Raw genomic sequence first — 26,971 nt, 5'->3', positions numbered from 1 at the left:
TCAAGAGTTGACCAGCATCTATGGTGCCCAGCCACCTCCTCTAGCTGCAGGAGTAGGATGCTATGCCCTTTCAGTAGGGCAGCAGGACCCCTTTCTCCCCAAGGCAGGCCAGAGATATAGAAGCTTTACCTGGTGCCGTTCTGCTGGGCAGTTGGGATGACACTGTAGTAGATGGGTACCCCTCCAGCCTGAAGCCCACCCTGAACAGACTGGCTGGCTGGTACAAGCACTGGCTGCTGGAAGGGCTGCTGGACCACGCTCTGGGACTCACTGGCCACAGGAACCTGTGCAGGGAAGAAAGATGCAGCCCTGTGGAATGACAGGTAACATAGAGCAGGAGCAGGGAGAACTGGCCCTAAAGAGACACCAGCAAGGTCCATAAAAGGTAGAAGAGATGCCAGATGGCTGTCTACTGCAGCCCAGAGCAATCTTGCCCAGGCAAGGGCAGCCCCTCCCAGCTCTTCTGCAAACACAATGGCAAAGGGACCAGCTGCACTCAGCCCTCCTTCTCAAGACATGTCCCACAGAGATTCAAATGTGGATGTGCCCTCCCCAAGCTGGCAAGCATGCACTATCTTCTCAAGGTGAATAAGTCTCTATCTTTGGCTCCATTACTCAGGCACAGGAACAGTGCACTTCCTGCAAGGCCTGCACAGCTGAGGCTCCCTCCCCAGCAGCCCCTCATCGGAGAGCAACTGATGCCTACCTGGTACGAAGGCAGTGGAGTGTACTGGACCATCAGGCCTTGCATCTGGCTCCCCATACCGCTCCTCTGGCTGCTGAGAAGGCCAGGGGGCTGCGCCTGCTGCACTCCCATCATACTCTGCATCTGGCCCCCCATGCTGTTCCTCTGGCTGTTGAGGAGCCCGGGGGGCTGTGCCTGCTGCACTCCCATTACACCTTGGTATGTTTGCTGCTGGTTGGACATCATTGGCTGTAAACCTGTCAGAACAGGGTTTAAATGGAGCAGCTTCCCAGCTGGCCACAGGAGACAGCCTGACACTTGGCATACGAGGGCTCAAATCCTGCTTTGTCCCCATCTCTTGCTAAAGAGTGGGAAAAGGGCTTCCCTTACAGCAGATATAACAAAAACCTGGAGGAAGCTCCTGGCTTTAAATGTACCTTGCAGCACCTCAGTGCATGCTACATGCTGAGAGGGAGGGAAAAGACTAAAACAGCCTTTGCAGCCAGGTCAAGTTTCAACTTTCCTTTGCACAGTCAAGAGGCACTCTATAGTCAGCAAGTCCCACAAAAAGTGGGAGACAGGGAAGAGCAGCCTGGCCCAGACAGTGCATGGGAGATCCTTAAGAGCCAAGAAGAGTGGCAGGAAAGGGAAACATGCCCCCTCCCCGCTTCTATGCCCCCTTACCAGGCTGCTGGGACTGCTGGGGGAGCTGCTGAGTGCGCTGGGAGCTGTAGGCCACTGGGTGACTGAGAGATCGGTATTGCTGGCTGGAGTTCGGGTACTGCCCAGGAGGGTAGTAAGAAACCTGAATCTATCAGAATCAAGAAAACATGGTGATGAGAACACAAGAGAGAGTGGGACCAAGAAAGCTGGTCCCCCAGGACCAGTTTTCTCTCTCACCTGGCCTGGCTTCTGCCGAAGGAAACCAACCAGGGCTTTGGCTCTGGCCAGATGATAGCTCCTCAGGGAACCGCAGCCCCTTCCCGCTCCTCCCAGCCTCCACATCCAAGCCTTTCCCAGCACAGTAGTGCAAGAGCACAGTAGGCACAATTCTCATCACAGCTCAGGGGAACAATCCTAGAGGTCATAATGCCCTGCAGGACCCCAAAGAGAGCTTAGAGGTGTCAGTCCTGAATCTGGTCACTGTCCCTCCCGCAACACTATGAGCCAGGAATGGCCAGAGGGGTCCCCAGATAAATGCCTTGTGAGCTCAGAGGGACAAGGGAGCAGAGATCATCTTGTGCCTAGCAAGGGTGCATGCCAACCCGGAGCTTGGACCTCTGTGTATTGATCTATCACAAATGAGCAGCAGAAAAAGAGGGGACCCACACTCAAGAAACTGTTCTCTGGACTGCTCCCCAGCAGCCCCTTGCCTGACAGCTTTGGGCCGAGGTGCACATCCCCTCCAGGCTTGCGCATGTCCTTACTTGCTGGGGAGGCTGAATGTAGCCCTGGGGCTGCAGCACCTGCTGTGTCGGGGCTGTGTGCCCTGAGGCGGAGTAGTTGGAGGTGGGAATGGGCTGCCCAGGGGTTGCCATGATGAATCCTGTCTGCTGAGGATGCTGGGAGATGAGGGATGACTGGAACATAGCCGAGGAAGGATCCGGTGCTTCTGTAGAGCCCTGTCGGCTGAGACTGATCTGCCCAAAGGGGTTGCTGAGTTCGTCAGCCTGCATTGGGGATAAACGGGAAGGATGGAGGACAGCATGTAGGACACAGCTCTGCTTAGTAGACTGCAGACCCCTTCTCCCTATTCTGTGTGGAGAAGCTCGCCCAAGAAAGGTCCCCAGAAATGAGCCACAGACCAAAAGCATTCTCCAGGACAGGCGGCAGAGGCATGACAGCTGCTGGGGGGGCCCCAAATGCTCAGTGGCCACTGGCGACATGCAGGGCTCCACACAGGCAGGGGTGGCCCCAGCCCAGAGGCTATGTCCCATGGTGCACACTGTTCCCGAAAGACCCAGCAGAGACAACACAGGGGCTGACTGAGACCATAGGACAGCAATGGCCCCTGGACTCCAGTGCTGGGCACGAGCGTCGCTTTCTGGTGGAGGTCTGGGCTTGGCACTTGCTCCTCCCTAAGCTCTTTCCAAGATCAGCTACTCCAGCAGTGCCCAGCCCTGATGGGTCCCACAGCCTCAGGCATCCCACTGCCTTGACCCCACTGCAGCGCAGAGCCTCCATGAATCCCAAACCGACTGGGTGCAGCGTCCACGACACACCTGATTAGCAAAAGCTCATACAACACAAACACAGCACACGAGTACAACAGAGACAGCGCAGAAAAGGAAATGGGGTTTATACCAAGTTGTACTGCTGGGGTGGAGAGACTGGCAAGAGGACCTGGGGGCAGGAGCTTGGAGAATACTGAACAGGCTGCAGCGCTGGGACCGGCTAAGACCAGCAGAGAAGGGAGGGGAGGAGAGAGATTGGGGGCAGGGGGGGAAGGAAGGATGGGAGGAAGGAGAGAAAGAAGGAACAACAAGGTTAGTCAACTGAGCCAATTGCAAACACACAGAGACGGGCATCGCAGAGGGCTGGAAAGCATGGAGACCAGAATGGGGGAGCATTCATCTCTCTGTGAAGACACATAGCCCGGCCAGTTGCTTTGTGGAAGCTGGGAAGGCTGACCATGTCTGCAAAGCAGCTCTTGCCTGGCATGAACAGTGACACAAGTTCACAAAGGCCAGCTACGGCCAACAGCAGCAGGAGAGCCACTTCGCTTCAGCACAACCTTTGTGTCTCTCCCACTCCATTGCCCACTTGTGTGCGGCACTGACTCCCAGCTCTCTCTGCAGCACTTCTTGGCCTTTCCTGCTGGTAATGTCTTTTCTTCACTCTTGCCTTCTGTAGGGGCCCCTGTCACTTTGTCACTGGGAGGACCTGCTGATGCCTGTTTATGATAACACCTAACTCAAGCACCACATACTGTGCTTTGGGCACCGAAGCTGTAACGGTCAGCACTGGATTGTTTTTTTGATCATTTGATTAGGCCTTTGATGAAACAGAAGGTGCACGCACATGTGGGAGAGTGCATTTGCAGGCCTTGCACCAACAGTCAAACACATGAAAAAAGTTTTTCCAGGACCTAAACCATTAGAATGGCCAAACAGTAGAAGATATAAAATAAAACCCCAGCAAGACACAGTAATCCTGCACAAGCTCCAGAAGCCTGCTGTGTATTCAAACCTCCCACCCAGGGCACTGTGCCCTGTCCCATGCCATGCTACAGAACCAGACAGACACTCCTGCTAGCCTTAGCGCTGGACCCTGGCTACCTCAGGAAGACACCTCATCTGCAGAACTGAGATGTTGCCCTTGAGTCTCAGTATCCTCTGCAAACAGATCCACAACCCTGGAGCCAGTCCAGGGCCCAAGAACTACAAGCTCCCCCCATCCTCATACAGATGGCAACAGACACCAAGGAGCTGTTCATGTTATCTGCAGTAAAAGCTGTTCAAGGAGGCAGTGATACAGGGGCAGCTCTTGTGCTGGGGTTTTTTTACAGCCTCAGGAACAGAACAAAGTATGTAGGAAGGACAGCCACAAGTGCTTTCCAGAGGGTCTGTCCTCAGAAATAGCCTTGCAGGCTGTGGAACATCACTTGGGTTTAACTCAGGGAGAGTCTGGAGAATACACGCAGGCACAGTTCCAAGTCTGCCTCTTCCCAGGACATCACGTGACCAACAATGGGATTTCAGCGCTGGGGAGCTCAAATGCAACTACCGTTTGTGATGGTACCTCACCAGGAGGGCAACTGGTTCCAGAACATAACCCTGCCACTCAGCAAAGGACTACAGACCCCTTACCAGGAGGGCTGCTGGCCCAAGCAGATACAGAAGAAGCTGGCAAGTTGAGATGTCATGCAGCATCATACTCAGGCACAGCAAGGCCTCCAACCTTCTCCTGCTCTCTGCCAATAGCACAGAGGGACTGTCACTCCCTAACAGGCAGCAAGTGTGAGGACACCCAAAACCGCCTGGGCAAGTATGAGTCCAGAGCACCCTGGGTGTATGCTAGCTCTGCTTCTACCTCCCACCTGTGTGCCCAAGGAGCTTACTGAGCTGTGGATGCTGTGCAGCAACTCACCTGGGATATCATGTGGTTACTCATGGCTGGCTGCTGCTGGGCTGCAGGTGGAAGTCCTTGGGGATGCGGTGGTGGCTGTTGGGGTGGCTGCGGTTGAGGCTGCTGGGCTGTGCAGGGTAGGAGGCCACGGCTGGGCTGTGAAGAAGGGGATTGGCTGCATGCTTCAGGGGCACCTAGTACCAAACCTTGAACAGAGAAAGACATGGCAGAGTTGGTACCTGGGAGAGAAAAACATTGATTCATTGATGGGGAAGGCGGGGGGTATATCCTGTCACTACCTCCTGTACTACAGCCAGATTCCATTCTCTGCAGCCCACATGGGAGCTTCCGCAGGGGACAGGGTGAGCAGGCTGCAGGCTAAGTCACTAGTTTGCCTCTGCTTCACAGCAAACCAAGCTGTTGACACCCTCGGGACTCCAAGTGATTGTGCCTCTCATCTCCATGTCCATGTCCACACACTGACCCTCCAGAGCAGGTCACAGCCCCTACTTCTCCCCCGGACCCATGCATGCCCTGCCCCACACAGGGAAGATCAGGATGCAATTCTTGTTCCAGACCATGGCCACGAGATGTACAGCTGTTATTCCCAAGAGTGTGCTCTCTTCCTTGACCCCAACCTAGCACCCTCACTCCAAGTGGACAGCCTACACAGTGGTCCCCACCCACAGCTCTCAGGTAGCTGCTGTTTGGGTAAACCTTCAACACTACTCAGAACTGCAGGAAATTAAAAGGCCAATGGCAGGCTCATATGATCAATCCAGCTGGCCTCTGGCCACAGGACAGTGCATGCTTGGTGCAGGTGCTGGCAGGATTGGCACAGGCTAGTAAAAACACATCTGTGTTGCAACTGATTCTTTGGAGGGATGTGCCCTCTGTCTTGTCTGGAAAGCACCAGGCACAAGTCAGGGCCTTCTATAAATGCCATGGACCTTCTGCTGGAAAGAGGAATCTGGCTGTTAACAGCAGCACCTGCCTGGTGGAAGGCTCTCCACCCCAGCATGAGGCAGAGATTACAGAAAGAGGGAGCTGCCCGATACACTCATGTCAGCTCAGTACCATAAACCCATCTCTGGAAAGAAGCTGGAGAGCTGTTCCCGGTCACAGCTCAGTTCTGCAGCTAAGCACAGCCCCGGCACGGACACTAATATGTCGTCATGACCTGTTTGAGTGCTTGCCCAGAACAGAGAGGGGACTGAGGGAATCCTATTTTATGGCTACATAGACTCAGCACACGCACATCTTTTGAGTAAAAGGCTAGGGGGTGGCAGGCTGAAAGCAATTCCTTCTTGTGGTAGGAAAAATTGTTAGGAACGTGTGCGAAACATGCTGCAGGGCACCCAACTGGGAAGTGCTCTCCTCAGTATTTCAGTCTTACTTGCAGAAATAAAAGGGCTGTGAAACTATTGCTTGATGCCCAGTAGCTGCTATTTAACTAATTCTGCCTCTAATCTACTGTATTTCAACAGCTAATCTTCAGGCATTCTGCTAAGGAGGTCTGTATCATCAGCCACACGGTGCAAAGAAGGACATATTTTGCTGACAGTTGCCCAGGGCCTGAATGTTGAGATGGGAAAAGAGCCCCAGAGTCCTAAGCGCTTCCTGCCCCACAGAATAAACATGAGGATATGGAGGGTGGTCGGTTCCCCCCCCCCCCCCCCCAAGTGAAAATTCCTTTGCTTTCCCCCCACTTCAAGATGTTTCTAATCACTCGCCATTATATAAAACCTGGAGAGCAACTGGTTTCTGTTCCCAGGCGAGACCTGGAGGAAAAAATACAGAAAGAGCAAAAAAGCAGATCCTCTCTTGCTCTGCCTGCTTTGCACATGGCTGGGACAGATCTTCAAATAACTGCTCCTATCAGTTGATGAATCAGTCCCGGAGGTGGTTGCAATAATCAGAATAAGTGGAGCCCTGAGCACAATGGAAACAAGGTCCCAAGAGATGATGTAGGCACCTTTAAACTGCAAGATGAATCTGTGGTTTTCAAAGACAGCCTGGGTGCTAGAACAGCAGCCTGGCTGCCTTTTAGATCCATCCCTTTTATTTGAAAGGATTCTTGTGGAGCAGTCTAATCACCCACAAGCACCAATCTGCCTCTCCTCCCCAGTAAAATGACAGCTCTCAAGCATTTGGGGACCTGCTGCCTACCGGTGACAACAGAAGAAGCTAGACAGTGAGACAACACTGGATTTTGCTCATTGATATTGCACAGCAATTGTAACCAGCTACCATATGGCTCCTCAGTTATCACCGGACCATTAAAATGAGAGCAAAGACCTGTGCTGCCTCTTCCACAAATGCCTTTCACAAGCAGTCAGTTGAAAATAAAGGACTCTGTTCCCCACTGATAGAAGGGCTGGTGCCCTGCCAAGTGTGGCACACACTCTCTCAGGAAGCTGTTGTCAGTAACAGATTACCAGTGATGCCCCACAATAACATTCTCTGTCCATGGGCTACCCTTTGTGTTACCTAGATGGAAAAGGAAGAACAGATCTGAAGCAGGCAGAGAGACTTGTGATCCTAATTCCCTTTGGTGCTCCTGAAACCTTGAGCTGTATTCAACAGCTCTTGAAGAGCTACAGGCCCAACTCCCTGCTGTTATGTTTGCTCTCAGGAGTATAGTGAATAATTTCGAGAGAACATCGTAGACAGATACCAATTAATGCAGTCTTTGATGAGATAGTGTGTCCAATGAGATAGACTAATTGGTGACACCCTTCCCTGGACCTCCTTTGTTGGAAAGCAAGGAAAAGTGCCAGATGGTTCACCCTGACTAAGTCTCCTCACGGCTGTGAGGGATTCTGGGTAGCAGAAAGGAATGGCAACATAACTTGCAGCATAGCAGGGGAGAGAAAACAACAGAAAATTGGTAGCTTGATTTCCAGGGTATGGAACTAAATAATGTCCTTTGTCTTAGATAACTCTGCTAAAAGGAAGGAAGATCTGATGGTGAGTATTGAAAAAGCAGATGATGAACCAACTGGCATATCCCTGCCCAGGTACTGAACACGTTCAGATGATGCCAACCGTGTCCCATTTTAACCAGAGCATCATGAGCCCCAGTCTCCCAGCCCATAGACTATGCCTGCTAGGTGCCCTTTGGCAGAAGGTATGCAGGGGGAAACAGTACAGTACCTGCCCGGGACGTTCTGCTGGCAGTGCTGCCTTTGCTACTCCCGATGCTGTCCCCCCGCGTCAGGATGGAGATGCCACTGAAGCTGCTGGCTTTGGTAACAGGTGGTCGCAGGCTGCGGATGGAGCCATCTGAGTCTGTGCTGCTCCATGGCCGAGGCTCCAGCGACTTTATCTCACTCTCTGTGCTGCTCTGGCGGCTGCCTGAGGCCCGGTTCAAACTGTCCCGGTTGCCCCTGCAGAAACCAGAGGAGTTAGACCGCGCCTCCAGTGGAAAGGGGCAGCAGCAAGACCTGCAGGTGCTGCATCAGTACCTGCCACACCAGGGTGGTGAGCCCAGTCAGCAGCTGGCTCTGTGACACAGCATGTTGGCACTTTGTATAGGGATCTGACAGCAAACACACACCCTGGGTCACAGCTTTCTTGAGCATGCACTGTGAAGACCCAGACACTGCTGATCTTCCTTGGCATGTGTTGAGAGCTGGCTCCTGGCCCTTTTCCCTAGCCAGATCCCAGCCTGGAAGAGATGCCAGCAGGGTCAGAGCTTGATCACTTGCTAAAGCCCTCCTTGTCTCAGAACAGGGAGCTTTTAGCAGAGACCTTGAGACAAGGCTGATCGAGATCTTGTGAGACCACTTTCCACACCAGTCCTCGTAAGGCTTTCTGCCCAGCTGGAACAGCTACACGCTGGGATATTGCTATGCTCAGAGCTGTGCTCCTACTGATCACCCTCCCTTAGCCCTGGTCTGGCCACAGCAGAATTTTACGGAGTATCAGCAAAACATCCCAAGCTGTGAGCCTGGTTTATCAGCCCAGCTAAGGATCATAAGCACAGTAATGGGTTCCCGGGCCTTCACTGGGGAGGAATGGTGAGGAAGGCAACACTGGAAGAGATGCTCATATAACACTGCCGGCTGAGCCTGGCAGCAGCTCCACACAGTTGTGGAGGGGAAAAGATAGGCATTGAAGGAACTTCCGAGGTGATGTCCTGGGCTGCTGGGAGCATGTGGGAGCCAAAGAAAATACACGTCTTGGAAAACCAGTACAATGGTTATATCCCTAAAGAACTGAAGGAATTGGACTATGCAGCCTCAAACCCCAAATTACACTTGACCTAACAAGCATCACTGTCAAGCTCTTGGGCTCTCTCCAACTTAAACTCTGAAGGCTGCTCCTGGGGATGTTCAGCGAGGTGTGGGGCAGTGTTTGTGTGTGTGGGGAAGGGGCATGTCACGGCCTCTGTTCTGACTCAGCTGCAAACTCTGGTTCCCTGAGAACCCAGACCCCTCTCAAGCTGATTACTGCTAATTCAGCAGCATAACAATTCTGATTTTTCTACAAACGCTCTCCAAACTCCAGGCACGCTACCACACCCTTGCTCTCCGAGAGCACTGCCCTAGCAGCTTCGGCCATGCCTTTCTCCCCATTAGCCTTACTAAAGCCTGTTTCCAAGTGTGTCCACCAGCAGAGAGCTCTCTGCAGTCAGATCTGTGCTTCAGCAGCATTAATACAGGACTTCCAAGCGAGTGAAACAGACAGCTGTATTGCTCTGAATGCCGGGCTTCGAGGGCGGTAAGTCTCTGGAGTTGACACAGACATCATCTCCAGCACCACCACTGAGGGAACCCCAGTCTCCTCAAGAGCTTATCCATCTCTGTCCAGAGCTCCACCATTCCCACTATGGGAACCACAAAACAAAGACAGCAGGTTAAACAAACTCTTTAGGGATTGGGCACAACAGTCAGAAAAGCTCCCAGTGCAACCCTGGCTGCAGCTTAGCTCCTAAAGCTGCAATCACATCAGCGATGTTTTTTTTGCCACTTGCTGGGTGAGTTTTACTACAGCCCCATGGCTGATCTGAAAACTATACCCCCTGCCTTGAACACCACTGCCAGAGGCAGACTCCAGGACACAGTCCCTGTAACTGTGCTGAGGACACTTGATTTTCCACAACAGTGTCCCTCCAAGGACAGCCTGAGCCATGTGACGGACTGAGGAGAGGGGCAAAGCTGTTCCTACATGCTTAGATCCTCCTGTCCTGTTCATACACAGAGATGCTTCATCTCTAGAGCTTTGGCTATTAAATGAGAGGACAGCAGGCACGAGGGTCTCTTCATTTTCATCCTGTTCTTTATCCTCATACCTTCAGCAGCCTCCTGCGGCAGGGGTGTGTGCAAGGTGACTCGTCATGCTAACTCCATCCTTCCAGCCCTTTCATCCACAGGAAAACTACTTAAGGAGAAAATGCTGCTCAAACATGTTCCCAGTGCCCTCTGCAGCACACTCTGGCTGAAATGGAAGCCTGAGACACTTCACTGCCACCATTAAGTAATCCAGCCTTTATAATCAGGGATTAGGGACAACCCCATCTTATCTGGATGCTGATCCTGCCACTGTAAGGGCAGAGGCTTTCCTATCCTTTTGGGAAACAAGAGGTGGAACGGTTTGAAAACTTCTGGAATCTTCTGGCTTCCCCATTCCTCCCTGCCGTTCCCGCCTTCCACCCCTCCATTTTAATCGATGAATCAGCAAAAAAGGACTCAGAAATTGATGTTGCAAAAAATACAACTTCAATAACTTCACAAGCAGCCATGCATGGGGCAAACTTACTCAGCAGGACAATGTACAAAATAAGTCACACAGAGATACCTAAAAATCTGCCTCCGTTTGTGAGAACTAGAAGAAAAGCCTTCTTTGGAGATTCTGTCGGTTAACATCAGAAAAAAGCATCATTATAGAGTCATGCAGTCCTCCGTAGAGAAAGCCAGAGATACAAATAGCGTCTGCTAAATAGTACTAACCTGCTGTCAGTGAGATATCCATTCTGGCCAGTCTGGAAGCACGGAAAAGACATGGAGATGGGAAGGAAAGAAAAGGGAGACTTAGTAACTTTGAAAGCAATAAACCCAGGCAATTTCAAAGCAAAGAGGAACAAAGCACTAACAGCAGGGGACTCAGACACAGTTTGTGTTGTGTACCAGTTACATGGTCATTCAGGAATCTTGCTCAGCCTTTTGCACACCAGTCCCACTTGGCTCTCCATCCAGGCCCATTAGGAACCTTTCCTGATACCCGAGACCCTGAGATCTCTCAAGAGTTTGCAAATCTGAGTCCTCAACTCCCTACTTCATTGCTCTAAGGCAGCTTTGATGGTAGCTTTGTCAATGGAACAATCACGGCCAGACATGCAAGGGTCCTTATTTGCTAAATGCAGGCACAATTATCAGAGCCATGAAAAAAAGGCAGAGGGCTCAAAGCCAGCTTAGCCTACCCTGTGATAGTCACCCCTGCCTCTGGAAGTCAGATACAAAGCACCGGCTCAGCCCATAAACACAGAGCCAGGATAAGTACGTGCCCACCCAGTGTTGTGCTACCATGAGACAGCACCTGCTCTACTCCAGGACTATAGACAGAGCTGCTTACTAACATGTCTGGATGGCTTTGGGCCTCTGCATGTAAGACAAGTCCATGGTCACAACTGGCTGGAGAGTCACCAGCTGAAGCCTGGTGACTTGACTAGGGACTCAGCACAGTAGCTGCCTTAACATTCTCCTTGGGCAGGCACAGGGCAATTCCCATTAGGACAAATGAAAGGCGTCGTCCGCTAGACACTCAAAAAGCAGCAGGCAAGGAGCTGGACTCTGAACATGATCCACGGCAGATGGGCACTTGGAATCGTCCCTGATTCCATCATTTGCCACTTGGCACAGCGCAGAGAGCTGCCTCCAGCTGGCAGACAGTACTCAACACAGCAGAGCACAGCAGCCTCTCTGAGCCAGACGTGAGCAAGGAACATAGCTCTGGCTTAGAGGAGTTCCATGTAGGGAGCAGAGATCTCAAGGAAGCAATAATCAAGCTGGACACTTCATAAGAAAGACAGTACTGCCCAGATTGATCCTGTACAGGCACAGAGCCCTGCCTGATACTCCAAGGCCAGCACTGCTTGGTCAGGAGGTGCAAGCTGCAGCACTGGAGAGAAGCCGGGGGAGACAGCTGCTGCTCCTTTCAGGTTCATCAATTGATTTGCTAGTCATCCCAGAAATGCCACTGCATAAGCTTATAATCTTGCTGGGCAGCAAGGAGCAAAAGTGCCTCCTCTGTCAGTCCCCACACATCTATTGCCCCCTGAAACAGGCAATTTAGGGAAAGAGCAGACTGGGGAGTGGAGGTGTGGCTCCTCTATATCTCAGTGTCTTAGACATCTTTGTTAGGAGCTGGAATTCAATGGTAGATACCAAGAACACTGGGAAATTTGTAGAAAAGGCAATGATGAGATCTGACCTCTTAGTATACTCAAGGACACCTTCTGCCACAAAGTTCCAGGAGGGTACCAGGCAAGTGAGTCATCCAAGCTTACCTCTCGTGCAAATATCCGCTCCCTGGCCCGCTGATACTCTTCCTCTCGCTCTTCTATAGATTTGCTCCTTCTCCCATCCTGCAAGGGGAGTCTGATCTGAAGGGACAAACACATCTCAGCGGGTCAGCAGTTGCCAATGGGAGCAGGGGGCACAGTCAGCTGCTGATATTTTTACATAGCTGTGTAAGTGGATGTGGATTACAGGGTGTGTGCATGATGCCTGGATGCAATGACACAGCCTCTGCCTTTGAACCTACCTTCTGGACACCTGTGTCTACGGATAAACAATCCTGGAGGTCTTAGTGCACTCCACCTCCTGGATCAAGCACAACCACTCTGCCTGAACTCTGCCTGATTCAGAAAGGACCGATCAGGAATATCACCATGTGCTTCTGAAAGACAGTCTGTTCCCAGGGGTCAAAAGTTAAAGGCCACTCTCTGGAGCATATGCCAACACAGCAGACTCCTACTCAGTCATGGATTCTGTGCTTTGTGGGTAGCTGCGTCACCTGCAGAGTGCCACCACGGGGGAAACCAGAAACTGATACTGATTGCAATGACCAGCTCCCCATCCTGATGACTTAAGTTCAGAAACATGACCCAAAGCAAGGGATAATGGTATGCTGGGGCGATGTAAAGATGGGAGCTACAAGAGCAAAGAGCATGAGATCCCTGGTGAAGAGGTCCCTGTCTTTTGCGCTGTTTTTGACGTTCAAGATTCTGTCTGACACAGGCTGGGAAAACAGCCACAGATGAACAAGCTAGCTCTGCGTTACGGGTGTGGTGCCACTTGTGACAGCCCAAAGGCAGCCAGAGATTCAGGAGGGTTCTTAGCTCCAATGACTGGCAATGCTGCTGAGATCAAAGTGTTTCATTTTGCCGATGGTTTCCTTCCAGCAGCACTGCAAGTTCCTGATGACTTTACAGCTTGACTCGCTGCAAGCCCCAGGGAGGGGTGGGAGAGATGCTGGGCAACACTCAGCTCTGGGGCATTTCCAAGGAAACCTTAGCAAAAGGCTTCACCTTAAAGCCTGGCCCAGCCACCAGTCAATATTCAGGGTACAGAAAAATACCCCCCATAGAATCCACAGAAATTCTTCATGCGTTTCCACAGTATTTTGTAAAGCTTCCATGATATATCTAGATACTGCTGCTTGGGTGGGGTGGAAGCTTCTATTAAAGAAGGTTACTGCAGGAAACCCAAGAGAAATTTAGAGTTGTTCTCATCTTAGAAAAGTTGCATTTGACTTTCACAATGTAGGCAGATAACCCACTGCCACCCCTTACCTGATTATCATCTCGGTCCATGCTGGTATCATCTCGCTTTAGGATAAACCTCTGCGGGAACTCTGCATTCTTCTCATCTTTGATGTGCTCAGAGAACCTCTGCTCAGGGCTGCAGGAAGAACCAGCCCTTGTTAGAAGGGCAAAAATGGGCATAGAACTGTCTTCATAAAACCACTGCTTTGCAGGGAGCGAGGGGGTGTGCAAAGATGTTTGTTGTGTTAAATCTCTCCTCTGTCTGATGGCAACAAGTGCTCCTGCCCCTTCTCCGAGAACTAAAGAGAGCTAGGAGGGGCTTGCAAATACATACACTTAGGACTGGAAGTGAAGGATTCTTCTCTTCTAGAGAGGGGACCTGCCCTTCTTATGGAGGCAAAAAAATGTGGTGTGGAATCCATCCTGCTCTGGACCATGCCAGGGCTCTGTGTCTGGGGGGTCATGTAGCACCATGCAGGGAAAGGAAGGGGATGCCGGCCCAGCTGTTCTCCCTCCCTCCGCCTTACATTCGTGTGTTACTGGTCTTGTTGATAATGACTGCCTTCCCGGTTTGGTCGACGTTATGGTCCATGCCGAAGTAGGCAGCTACCCGGTGCAGGAGCATCCTGTGGTATGAGGTCATCTGAGGGAACTTCTTAAACTGATTGCTGAGAAGAGGGGAGAAAGCATTAGAATTTAGAAGGCCTTGAAACAGACAATGATAACCTGACACCAAAAGAGAGATCAAGGCCAGAGATGCCTTAACCAGATCGCAGATCAGACCATGCCACCTATTCCAAGCAGTCAGGACTCAAGTGCTGCTTCTTACACTGAGCGTGAGCATGGGCTTACACTCCTTTGCCAGACAGAGCTGGGCTGATTCAAGGGCTGAAGTTGAATAGGCCTTTCCTGAAACAAGACTAGCTTGTGCACAAATGCACAATGTACAAGAGAACAGGCCTCCTCACCAGTGTGTCCAAAAGACACTCCCTTCTCCCCTGGGTGCCCAAGCTCCTAAATGGTAAATTACAGACCTATTTTGGTTGACACAACCTTGATGATCACTTACTTGTTATCACTAATAAATTCCAGAATCTCCTGTTCTAACTTTAGTAGCATCATTCTATCTCTGTCAAGAAAAGAAAAAGGAAAAGGCCACCTTTAGAGACAGTGAGGCACAGGTTTCTCTGCTTGGTACCCCCCTCCCTGCAACAGAGAAAAGTCACAAATACCTAGAGCAAGCAACACTATTACCCAGGCTTCACACATCCTCCACAGGAACGAACTAAAAAAACTCCACATTTTTTCATATATAGTAAATTAATTGCCAGATTTTTTTTAGTTTAAAGTTGTTGTTTTGCTAACAGTGCTTGGCTTTTGGTAATATTGAATCTCTGCTCTGCTGGAAGCTCCACTGGTAAAGACTCCAGCTTTGCTATTCCTATGCCAGCATTTGGCTTGATTACACTTATTACTGACACAGCAGCGGTTCCTCTAGAGGTTGGTATTTGACTATCATTTATAGAAAGGGTTTTAAAGCAATCGAGATTCCTTCCTGCTTCCATTCAAGCAAATTATTTTTCCTCTTTCTCTCTCTCCATAATATACAATTACATGTTTTGATGGACTGCAGTATATAAAATTACAGTTGTGCTTTTTGTGTCTACACTGCCCCGGCTCTAGTAAAGCTCTCTGAATTCCAAAAAGTAAAACACACTTTCAGATAATTTCTGTAGTTCCTCCCTCCTCCTAAGATATGTGAATACATACAGACATGTACACACATGCACACAAACACCACAGGTTCAAGAGTCAACCAAAGAAGCATTGGTTGCCAGGTACTCCCTCCCTTCACTCCATCAGCAAGTTGTTTTACTGACTAGAGACCTACCGTGGGTTTTTTTTCAGTGTATTTACTAAAAATTCATGCAAATCTATTCCAGTGGAGTCTGTATATTCCTGGCTGGAATCTGAAACAACAACAGCAGCAGAACAAATTAACAAAACACTGAAACAGAATAGACTGAAGGGAGGAGGTGTGTGTCTCACTACACGCATGAGGATGATGTCCCCACATTGCTGCCAGAGGAAATTCAGCCTCGTTCTCAGCACCGACTATTCACAACAGGAAGAGAGGAAGAAAAGCCCACCTTGTTACAGAACTGCACAGGTTGGGACCCATATCACCTGGGCTCAAGTCCAGTTTCTAGCACAGGCTCTGAATGCAACCTCTAGGTCAAGTTTGCCAATCTGTAAAACAGGGACTGTACACCCTTTCACCAGTGGGCAGCAGGAGGATCGGTACGCTACATACAAGGCACTATGAGCACAAGGCCCCATTAGGAGGACGCCACAGAGAGGGAGATCAGATCAGTTCATGGAAGGAAACCTTGGCTCTAAAACCAACCACTCAGAGCACACTCAGCATATTCCACGCTGTTACAGGAGGCCTCTGCAAGTGTAGTATACCGTACTTTTGTACAAGCAACTTCTGCACCTTTGATCCCACAAGCTATTTAACTGGAAAGCCCTGCTGGCCATGTTCTTCCCCTCTCCCCACACCCTTTTTAATTTAAAAGTAATCACAGAAAAAACAGTAAGTGAAACTGAATCCGCACCAGCGCAGAGTTGCTGTCTGTACAAGGATTTCAGGTGCATTTTGCTTACCACATTAAATGTGTATCTTTTAGCCACTTCTATGCCCCAAAATCATACACACAGGATCATACAGCAGAGACTTAGCTCACCTCCTTGCAACCTCATATCTTGCCACCTGTGGCAGGTTTCATAAAATCAAATCTAAACCGAAAGCAAAAGTCTATACAGTGGGTCTTCTTGGGTTTGCGTCCGCACATTTAAAAAGCCACCAGATCACTATAATCTATGCAGGAAGCCTGCAAGTCTGTTGGGGCACATGTCAATCTAGAGAAACCCTCCCCCTCCCTCCGCATGCTTTGCTCCAGAAAGGATGTTCTAAAAACAATACATTCCTGTACAGTCATCAGCAGAGATAACCACTCTGCTTCCAACAACTGTACCACTGGCCAGCAGAATCCTCAAGGTGGGTAAGACAGGACTTGCCCTGTTCAAACGAGCACCTGACCTCGAGACAGCATTTTCCTTGGTGCCTTTTCTTTATTCTTGTCTTTTTCTTCTTTCTCAGCCCCATCTTTTGTAGACTTTTCCTCTTCCTTGTCAGAGGGGCAGCTAACGTGCAACTGAATGATGTCCTGGAACAAAACAAACCAGGTTGGTCTGAGTCACTTGGACACTCCTTGGAATCACTGTCACAGCTGGAGACGTTGGCAGCTGAGAAAGGCATCATGGAAAGGCAGGGGATTCAGGTCGCAGATCTGAGACATTTCATAAGAGGCCCTGTTCTGAGAGCAAACGAAGCAGTCTCTCTCCCCACCCGCCTCCCAACGAGAAGCCTTCAGCAGGCTTTGAGGGGACCCTCAACGGCATTTATCACTGTTGAAAACCTGCCTTGCCTGGATCACCTCAGAATCTAAGTCACATGCTTCCCTGTTCGAAGCTGATAAAATGCTGTTACGTTTTGGACTCAGGAGTGCCTAAGGTGAGGTAGGTCCCGCAACTGTTTCAGTAAGACTCTACCATCTAACCTGGAAAGAGAAAGGGCATGAGGAGAAGATGGAATAAACAGCAAAAAGCTTATGTGGTGTGATGAGTGGTCCCTGTGCCACATGAGGCTTTCTGATGCTTCTTTTCACCTCCTCTCTCGAGTTGCAACTGCCCAGCACGGCCTGAGGATCCACTCTGCGCCATGGGACGAAATGTTAAACACCAGTAGGATTGTCAAAGGCAATGTGCTCAAAGTCAAGTTAAAACTGACTATAAAACCACTACGCATTGTGCCAGCTGATCCTTCCTCGTCCTTCTGCCTTTACGCTAGTGTGGTTCCATGGCGCCATGATGCATGCTCACAGTCGCTTTAGAAGTCCTCCTAGTGACCCCACAGTTCTAAGTGAAACCCAAACAAAAGACAGAAAAGCAGCCTCTGGAGCTGGGAGCCTCAACACAAGGAAGGCTTAGAGGCCAAGTACCCCATTCCACCACAAGGGTGAGGTGCTCTGGGTAGCACTCAGCCCTGCCACAGGCCAGGTTTGTCCTTATCAATGGAAAGTAGCCTAGAGGTCTCCGATCTAGCACCACAGACCTAAGCTGGTGACTCTGCACGGTGAGGTACTACGTCAGTTCAACAAAGATGGGCTGTAGCTAGCCACAACCTGACTTACGGTGAGCCAGCTCAGATCTCCGCACACTGCACCATCCTGTGCTTCTTAAAGCTCGTGTGAGCAGAGAAAGCTCAACCCATCTGCTCTTGCCGGGGCAGACAGGTTCTCAGCACCTCCCTGACTGCTGCCCACCTTCAAGCTCCAGCTTCTCTGTCACTGCCCACAGTGACCACAGACGGGGATCATCTCTGCAGAGCACTGCATATCTCTTCTCTGTGAGCTGGCTGCTTTCAGTCACTGCAGCCTGAGCTGCAAGGAAAGGGCTTGCATAAAAACTTCCTTCCCATGGCCAAAACCCCAGGGGCTTTGTGAAGGCAAAGTGCCATTCCATTTTCGGGGGAATAAGCCTGCACAACTTGAGTAGTTGTGGGTGCCCCGTGAGTTGATGCAGACAATTCCTTGTAAGAGAAGGGTTGTGACTGTACACATACAAGCAGTGCTCACAGGCACAACCACTTCCTTCAAAAGCAGCCTCTTGTGGGAAATTCTTGTCTCTCAGAGGCACAAGCCCAGGACAGGACATCACTTCTAGCCAGACGTGGATTTTCTGGGCTTCCACACTCCACAGCTTGTCTCATTCTAGGCCTACCTGGGACTCCAGCAGCCCATCTACAAAGGGGCTAGACGATTCTTCACATACAGCCAAACTCCTGACCAGTTTAAGCTTTGAATTAGACTGGAGAAGGAAAAGAAAGAGTATAGTTAAGACACCTTAGCCAAAATGCACACACTTAAGTTCATGCTGCTGCGTTACCAAGCCACTCATGCAGTCATTGTTAATTAAACTGCTAAAAAGGAGGACTATCAAACCAGCTTCTTGCAGCAAACAGGAATATACAAAGGCTTGGAGTCATAGAGCAAATCAGTTATTTTCTTTGATCAGGATTTGAACCAACTAAATTTTAGGCGAGAAAGTTCACTGCCTTAATTCATGCACTCTTTGACCTCTTCAGCCAGAGCAATTCTAGCCTCTCCCCTCCTCACCTGGCAAGAATGAAAACAATTAACAAAGGATATAGCTGAAACCAACTATTTTATTGTTTCTTAAGATGTGAAGATTGTTACTGTTCTTAATTGAAAAGCTGTTGTCCCATTTACACCTTGCCTGTCTGATCTGACGACTGGTTATTTTGGGTAATGTAGTAGTGCTTAGAGAAAATGCTTAAAATAAAACCTGCACTTTCAGGACTCTTGGCAAGTTGACTCACTAGGGTGACAAACAGGAAAAAAATATATCAACCAGTCACATGAGATTGCAGGCAGCACCAACAATATGGAGAAAGGCCTGAGGTGCGCACACACATTCTGCCCCAAGTATGGACAGGGCAGGAACTGGAATCACAGCCTGTTTGGGTACTGCACAGAGTCCTGGCTTTTAAGACCAAACAGAACCATTAGAATATTTTTTTTCTGAACCCTCTGTAGGTCATAAGCCGCACATCGCTTTCATACATTCATCAAAACAAACTCAGGCAGAACCCCTGTTACAAAGTTAACTGGTCTCCCCTCTCTCCCATGCCTCGGGGCAGAACCTGCCTTCATTTGGGTTTGAACTTTTGTGAAAGATTTAAAAAAAAAAAAAAAAAAAAAAAAAAAAAAAGAGGGTGGGGGAGAGACCTTCACCTTCCAAATCACAGTTTTAAAATCAAGCCCATGGCAACCTAGTCAGATGTCATAGCTGACCCTGTTTTGAGTAGGAGGCTGGACTAAACGAATCCTAGCTGGACTAGATGGACTCTTGAATTATGTTGTTTCTATAACTGCCAAGCCTGGAAAATTCATGGCCACTTTTGATAAACTGCTTCAGTAGTTATTATCAAATTTTGCAAAGAAAAACTGGGGTTAAGGCTAAGAAAGGTTTAAAAAAAAAAATAAAAATCACACAATGGCTGCATTTTTACCCCGAGATTTTGCCTACAAACAGCATTCTAGAACAGCCATGTCTAGGTGCTTATTACTAGCAAAAGTTTTGGATTCACTAACATGCATGTGCCATTGTTACGGGAGCAAATGTGGTATTCCCTGGAGAGAAAGGGCCTTACGTGAAACCAGACAGTTATACTTAACTCTGTTTTTTAACTGGAGGGTGTAACAGGCCAGTGCACTGCCCTGTCCCACCAGTGACACCTCTGAATTTCATTTCTGGCATTTTGGGCTCTGGGGAGAGGACAGGTGTGGCAGTTAATAGCAGCAAACAGTTCATTCATGGGTGTGTGTTAAAAAGGGGCACTCATGCTCCAGTGCATGCAAAGTTACTGTCCTGAACCATCACGTGCTGCACATTGCTTCTGGTGAGAGGAAAGACTTGAGTACCATCCTAAGGTTGGGATCACAACTCAGCTTAGAATGGCCAAAAGAAGAACGGGACATCAGAAGAGGTCATACCTTGGCTCTTTTTCTGGCATGTCCGTGACTTGAAGTTCGCCTCTGTGGAGAAAGGAAAGAGAAGGCAAGAAGCTTAATCTGAATGTGTACACTGTAAATGGTATTTGCTGTGCAAAGGAGCACAACACTGAGCGTGTAAAATGACTCTGAAGAAAATCTCCACCTGACAGCAATGGAAGCATGTGCAAATAGAAAGACCTGGAGAACTGTCCTGTCAGGCCCCAGGTGGGCAAAAGCTGCGTAAGAAACTTCACGTGGATCAGACCCAGTTCCTCTGTTTCTGAGAGAACCAGCACAACTGCGGGATCACAGGGCATACAGGCAGAAGTGCATAACACTTCTCAGTGGCAAAACTAGAAGTGTACCATCCCTGGGACACAAAGGGGATTCTAACACAGTGGATCTTGAGAGAGACACACTGCTGCTCTGATTTAAGAGGTCGTCTGTTATCCCTACCTTGTAAAAAAACCTTTCCCCATTCTACACTACAAAGTGACCAAAGTCAGGCTCTTTCTGAGCAACACTGGTGTCTGCCCATGCAGTGGTTGAACAAATCTGGCACCCGCTACCAGCTTTAAAAGCAGAAGCATTCAGCAGGTTGTTGAGGGTGGGCATCTCTTCAATCTCAACACTAAGCCAAAAGCACATGTGACAGGAGAGCAGAGTAGCAGGAATGAGTCCCAGCACCCTCCAGATGATGCTTGCACAGATTTTTTTTTTTCCTTGCTGAAATGAAATCCCCAAAAATTCACTTCCTATTTGGGCATTTTTAACAGCAGCAAAGGAATGGCCAAGGACCATTCCTGAAACCAAGCTCTCCCTGGGATGCCTTCACTTCACGTTAAGTCCTTAACTGATCCTTAGGTCAAAGAAAGGAATAAGATGGAGGCAACAGCCATGGGACTAAAACCTGGGGACTGAGCACAAGTGCCCCCAGGAACACACCAGTCTCATTTTCCCCTGGGCTCAAAGATTATTTAAATTATTTCACTCTGAGCAAAACAGATTCAGCTAAAGAGAAAGAGAGCAGCCTGTGAACAACACAGTCTGTACAGCATGGTGTCCCCTTGTGAGGTGGCAGCCCAGGCTTAGGCCCCTTTCAGAAGGGATAGCAACTAGCTTGTGTTTGCCAAGTATAAGGAGAGGGCCCAGCTCTGCAAGCTGGTAGAAGGGACTACCCACTTTGTCTGCACACTTACCTGAGATTCCTGGCGCACGCTGACCTCCTCCCCCCCATCCTTCTCCACCTCCTCCTTGCTTGGTGACCTGGATACATATTTGGTTTTGTTCACAGATTCCTCAACCACCTTTTTTTCAGACTCCTTCATTATTTCCAGAGACTCCTGTGTTGTGTTGCTGTTTGACATCTTCAGAGCCCTACAACGGAGCAATGGGCACCTGCCAGAAGAGGTGACAGAATGGGTAGAAGGGAGTCAGGGGGTGGAGAGAGTTTCTATCTGGCTGGAACACAAACTCTTGCACATATTGGTTGTAACTTCCTTGTAACTCATCTTGTGTACAAAGACCCCAAACCAAGCACTCCAATGACAGCCCACCCCTTGGATGCAGCCCCTTGCAGCACCTGGCTCAAGGGGACCTTGCAGGAGCTCCATGATTCTCACCAGCACTGTGGAGACACTAGCAAGGCTGAACAAAGCCTCTGAGATATACAGAGGTCCTCAGTGCAGGCATTCTGCCCTCTAACTTCTTTGATGTGAGGGAGAGACCGAGGGTAGTCCTAATGCTAGCAAACATCCAGAGACAGGGAATTCAGCAGGTGAAATAAACTCAAGCAGCCAGAGGAGTGTGCTCTGCCCCAGGACAAACAACAAAAAATCTGCAATTTTTCCCCAAATACCAGCCCAGTCCTTCTTGCAATTAGTCAAATCTTCAGTGAGAAAACAGCCTCGTACCCAAGACATTGCTCTGGTTCTTTCTGTGAAATAATGTAACCCCTGCTATCTTCTCTCTAGCTGCCTATGGTTAGATACTTCAGGAAAAGTGGGAGTCAAACAATAACAGTCAAATTACAGCTTAAGAAAAAAAAAAAAAAAAAAAAGCTTCCTGACAAAGTTGTGTTTAATTGCTTCCTTTTGATTAGCAAGAACACAGGCAGCCCACAGAGCCCCTGAGACCACCTCTGAATTAGAACGGAATCTAGACAGGGCAGCAACATGTGCCTCAGTCTGCTGACAGTCTTAAACAGGAGCAATGAACATGTCACGTATCCATCCATTAAATTAAGTGTTAATTCCAAACCGATTGTCAGCCCTCTCAGCTAACTCAAAGCAGGCCTCTTTGAGCTTGAGTGAGGGCTAAACGAGCTTTTGTAGGGCTGCAGAGGGATTCTGGACACTGCCTGCACAGAACCCAATGTTTGTCCAATGACACATGAGGAGGCTGGATAAAGGCAGAAGAAAAGGAAGGCCCATTGAGACAAGTTTCCAAAAAGAAAAGGGGAAGCCAAAATTTGAGAGGCTCAAAAGGCATGGGCACTGGAAAACACAGCTAATGTTTAACAACTTGTTTTATTAATTACTTTGGCAGAACACGGCTGAGAGAGAGTCAGATCTCACAGAGATTTATCGACTTTTGGCTCTGCATGGGAACTGCTAATATTCATTAACTAATTCAACCTCATTCCCCTTTAATTTGTGGGGCTGCTGAACATAAAACATGCATTTGACTCTTATTGCAGCTACTGGAATCAGTTCCAGATATAAAAAGCAAGAGAGCGCAATCAACTGGTTCTAGTTCATGGATTCTTACAGGGATTTGCGACAAACTTGATAAGACATCCAGGGCAGATGCCCTATTGTGAATGAAAAACACTGTATGTTACAGGCAAACCCCTGTGGCAGGGCTGCTGCCAGAGAAACCACAGTACCATGCAGCAAGTGTGCCTGGGAGATGCCACCACTGCACTGGATCCAAGCAAGAGGATGGGACAGGATGCTTACTGACAAAAGGAGGAAGCTATGGTCACCTTAGCTTTCCTTCACACCTATCATTGCCTATTCTAGACTCACGATGAGGTTTCCCCCAGCAATAAGACTCACTGCTGTCAGTTCAGAGTCACAGATGGGAGAACCAGGAAAGGAAAAAGTTACTTAACTTGAGGCCTTCATGAGTAAGCAGCACCTTGAGATTGCGTGGGAAATACCCCTGTTGATCCCAGAAAATTCAGGGAAAAAGGGTGCAGGGAAAGCAAAAAAAGCTGGCACGGATGAAGCTGATAAGGCTGCACTGTCTGATTTATGCACAGGAACCAGTATGTTTCAAGACAGACACATGTATCCGTAGGAGATTGACTGTGGATGCTGTGGATTGATATAGGCAAGCGGATACATCCCAGCACTGTATGAAAACAAGGTATTGCTCACTAGAAAGGACTGCTGGAAGATCCCAGCCACTGTTCACGTGCGTTCATTCTGGAGCAGGAAGGCTACAATAAACCCACTGTTAATTCCATAAGCAACTTCCTATGTAGCACACCTGAAAGCGGTAAGACGAGGACACGAGGGGCCAGAAGGCTCTCTCTTCACCTGAGGGGCAATACTGAACACACATAACTGGACAAGGTCCCCATGGCCGCTGCAGTGCTGAGCCAGGCTCCTTCAGCCCAGCATCGTTACACTGTACCAAGGCAGGCCGTCCCACAACCAAACAGCTGCCATTGATAACTTTTTACAGAAAAGGAAATGGAGAGCAGTCTGCTGTTGATGTTAGCCTTGCAAGACAACTCTGCAAACACCTCTCCCTTCCGCCCGCTAACTATTTCCAAGCATGTATGCAGCCTCAAATGCCAGGTGGAGGAGAGGGTGAGAGCACCTCAATCTGCTATTCTGAATGCTAATCAGTGCGGATCCTTGCACTGCACAGATCACTTGCTGCTCCCTACCCCTTCCTGGCACAGTCCCCTGGGACAGCGTGCAGCACCACAGACAGTCCCATTGGCAGGCATCTCCTGGAGCACCCCTGCACGAAGCAGCTTCCCTTGGGAATCACTGAGGCATCCATCCTCCAGCTGCAAGGGTCTGTTCTTCATCCCAGCAGGCTGGGTATCCAGCAGTTGCCAACAGGAACCGCAGTCGAGCTCCCAGGTTTATAGCAAGCATGCTGCATGGGGTGGTGAGCCCCCACATGAGGGAGCCGTGCTCTGCTGTGATGCCTCCGACAGGAACTAGGTCAGAAAAGGAAAAGGGAACACTTGCTTGATTTGCATACCAGCCTCCTTAGTGGGAGTCTGGATTATGCAGGAGGTAAAGCTGGTAAACTCTGCCTCCCCTCTCCCCAAAATGTTCCACGCTGTAGGAAACCGTTCCAGCCTTGTGTCTAGGCCAGGGGCCTGGGCCGGGGGGAACTTCTACACCAAAATAAAGGAGCAGGTTTTGTACAGCTGATTCTCTTTGCAACAGCCACCCTATAACAAGTTTTTACCCCCAAGCCAAGCACCTCAATCAAATTTGAGAAGGGTAACAGGATCTTTTCTCATCATACTGCAGTGTAACTTGGGCATCACAAGGCGAATATCATCAGTTTTCCCTCTCCTCTTCCAGAAAAGACGACTCAGAGCCACTAAATTGACACTTGTAGGCTGCCCCCTCCTGATAAAGCTTCCGTCCCTGATAGCAGTCCTCCAGGATATTTCCCGGCACATGAAGTTCAACGCAGATATGTGCACTGCTAGTGCTTCTCAATAGCAATGCTTTCGAGAGGAGGTTTCCTTTCTGTATGAATGAATCAGCCCTGCTCTCCCAGGACAGACGTGGGATGCAGTGAGGGGGTGGCAGACATAATCTGCTGTGACAGACAGCGGCTTGCAGAGAAAGTAGAAGTTCAGAGGACTTGGTGGGGTGGCTGAGACTGAGCTGCATCTTGCCAGGGAGATGAAAAGATTACATAGATGCAACATTAGGGAAGCCACAAAATCTGTGTCAGAAAAGAGAACAACAGAGCAACAGAAGGGGGGTAAGCTGCCATTGATTTTTTGGTTTGGATCTGGAGGCTGGCAAAGTAAACAGGCCAGTCAAGGCAGTGACAGTGTGAACACTTTGTGCATGCTGGCCAAGGACCAGGTGAAGGGGTAGCCAGGACAGATTTACATCCTCCTCTTCATCCTGAAGGGGAACATTGAATTCCACCTCTGCTGCCTTCTTGCTATGTGCAATTTGCAGCTGCCAACCTATAACAATGCAGGCAGCAACTGGTCCTGGTTTGGCAGGGAATAAAAGCAAGGAACTTCTGCATTTACAGTTAGGATGGATCCAGCAGCAAATTTGGGAAAGGCAGGAAGCCTACTGCTAAATACCATCTCTTCCTGGCCTTGTTTCTCAGAGTACAGACACGCTCCTGTGAGCTAAATGAGGGTGCAAAGGAGACATATGGCTGCTTGGCTGTAGCTGCCTACATGCACGCTCCTGTGTTGCAATAGCACAGAGGTATCTGAGGTAGCTCGTCTCACCATGCAAGAGAGTTAAGCTACCTCTCAGTTTCCAGGGGGAAAGGAAACAAGTGTGAGCAGGCTCCACTTTGTCAGTCCCTGTCCAAGCCATGACCATAGGAACAAGTTTGCATGTTTACAACCTTCTTGACCAGGCTTCACAACTTGCTTCAAAGACAAGAATCTTGACTCACTTCCCCTCGGTCTCCTCCCTTGGTTATTAACCAATTCTTTTTTTTGCTTTCCAAGACTCACTCCAAAAGGCATTCAACAGGGCAGAGTAAAAATCTTATCAGACTTAGCCCAGGTCATCAACATTAATGGAACAGAGTTTTCACTACAGAGAAGGCTGCACAGCCTCGCTGCCAAGAAGAAACCCTGACATAGCGATAACAACAGTGGCTTTCTCCATCCTCAGGCTGGTTATAAAATATAAAGAAAGCATACTTAGAAACAAAATGTATCCGATCACATGCTAAGCAGAGTTAAAGTGCTCTGAGGGCTCAGAAATAAACATCCTGAGGCTGGTGATTCACTGGTGGGCAGGACAGTCCCCACCATGTTGCTCCAATGGACGATCAAAGTCAATTCTGAGCACTGAGAGGAGGACTGGGCAGGAAGAGCTGGCCCAGTCCAAGGGAGGTTTGCTGGTGCAACCAGTAATTAAAATTGAGCCAGCCTGTAAGAGGGAAAGGGGAAAGCAGTGGCCTTTTCCCAGCATCTGAGTGTTTCATTTCACCCCTCTGTGTAAGGCTTTAGTATTAGCATCATATATCACTGAGTAAGTACCTCCTGCAAGGTTAAATGATGATGCTCTCTCAAACAATTTGCCCATTGGCTTGCAGGTCAGCCAATCAGAATCACAGCTCCATGGCAACAGCCTCTATCACTAGGAGCAACCAGACAAGTTTGGGGGGTGATTTAGATTCCCCCTCCTCGCTCCCCTTCCTGAGCAGAGCATCTGCTGTAGGAAAAGGTTTTCACAGGAAAAAGTGGAGGTGGTGAGGTGGAGAGTGTGCTGCAAATTCAAGACATTAAAGCCTCCTCAGTTCTACTGGCTAAGGCAGGCAGCGCAGTGCTCCCTCTCTGCACCAAGGGATATTCACAGAGGCTTTTGTCTTCTCCTTTTCTGCCACTGCATAGCAGCTGGTAAAATTTTTCCTGTATTAAAGTACACCTACCAGATGCAACAAGAGGCTGTAAGGAAAGGCTTTGCTAGTAGGACCAACAAAGGCCACGTAGCTCCTGAAACATCTCCCTCCTAGGCTCCATTTGAGCTCCCAGCCTTCTCTGCAAAATGTAAGCTGCCTGCACCAACACTGCTGACTGGGGCATCCCCAGCATCCTATAAAAAGTCTGCAGCC

The 26,971-nt window shown here is 49.3% G+C and overlaps 1 protein-coding gene across 22 annotated transcripts in view; it reads right to left on the bottom strand.

The window, feature by feature from the left end:
• The window catches only part of R3HDM2 (R3H domain containing 2), a 61,268-nt gene that overhangs the window by 4,810 nt on the left and 29,487 nt on the right, over positions 1-26,971 (bottom strand). For 6 of the 22 annotated variants that reach the window (XM_087771831.1, XM_087771833.1, XM_087771830.1 and 3 more), the window contains 18 exons: positions 21,364-21,562; positions 20,165-20,206; positions 18,369-18,455; positions 16,627-16,753; positions 15,415-15,493; positions 14,593-14,652; positions 14,051-14,191; positions 13,551-13,659; positions 12,264-12,359; positions 10,708-10,739; positions 10,556-10,609; positions 7,910-8,142; positions 4,775-4,992; positions 2,990-3,079; positions 2,113-2,355; positions 1,370-1,496; positions 707-942; positions 130-284 (listed from right to left, as the gene is read on the bottom strand). In XM_087771831.1, the coding sequence (XP_087627957.1) occupies positions 130-284; positions 707-942; positions 1,370-1,496; positions 2,113-2,355; positions 2,990-3,079; positions 4,775-4,992; positions 7,910-8,142; positions 10,556-10,609; positions 10,708-10,739; positions 12,264-12,359; positions 13,551-13,659; positions 14,051-14,191; positions 14,593-14,652; positions 15,415-15,493; positions 16,627-16,753; positions 18,369-18,455; positions 20,165-20,206; positions 21,364-21,531 (2,297 nt within the window). In that variant the 5' untranslated portion in view covers positions 21,532-21,562. Of the gene's footprint in view, positions 1-129; positions 285-706; positions 943-1,369; positions 1,497-2,112; positions 2,356-2,989; positions 3,080-4,774; positions 4,993-7,909; positions 8,143-10,555; positions 10,610-10,707; positions 10,740-12,263; positions 12,360-13,550; positions 13,660-14,050; positions 14,192-14,592; positions 14,653-15,414; positions 15,494-15,673; positions 15,757-16,626; positions 16,754-18,368; positions 18,456-20,164; positions 20,207-21,363; positions 21,563-26,971 lie in introns of those variants that run through there. The other 16 variants (XM_087771819.1, XM_087771817.1, XM_087771818.1 and 13 more) reach the window with 16 other exon arrangements.

The sequence above is a fragment of the Nipponia nippon genome, unplaced genomic scaffold (genome assembly GCF_047370975.1).
Source record: "Nipponia nippon isolate SJK-2023a ecotype South Korea unplaced genomic scaffold, ASM4737097v1 scaffold_35, whole genome shotgun sequence".
Classification (NCBI taxonomy): Eukaryota; Metazoa; Chordata; class Aves; order Pelecaniformes; family Threskiornithidae; genus Nipponia; species Nipponia nippon.
This window is presented reverse-complemented; position numbering and strand designations above follow the sequence as displayed.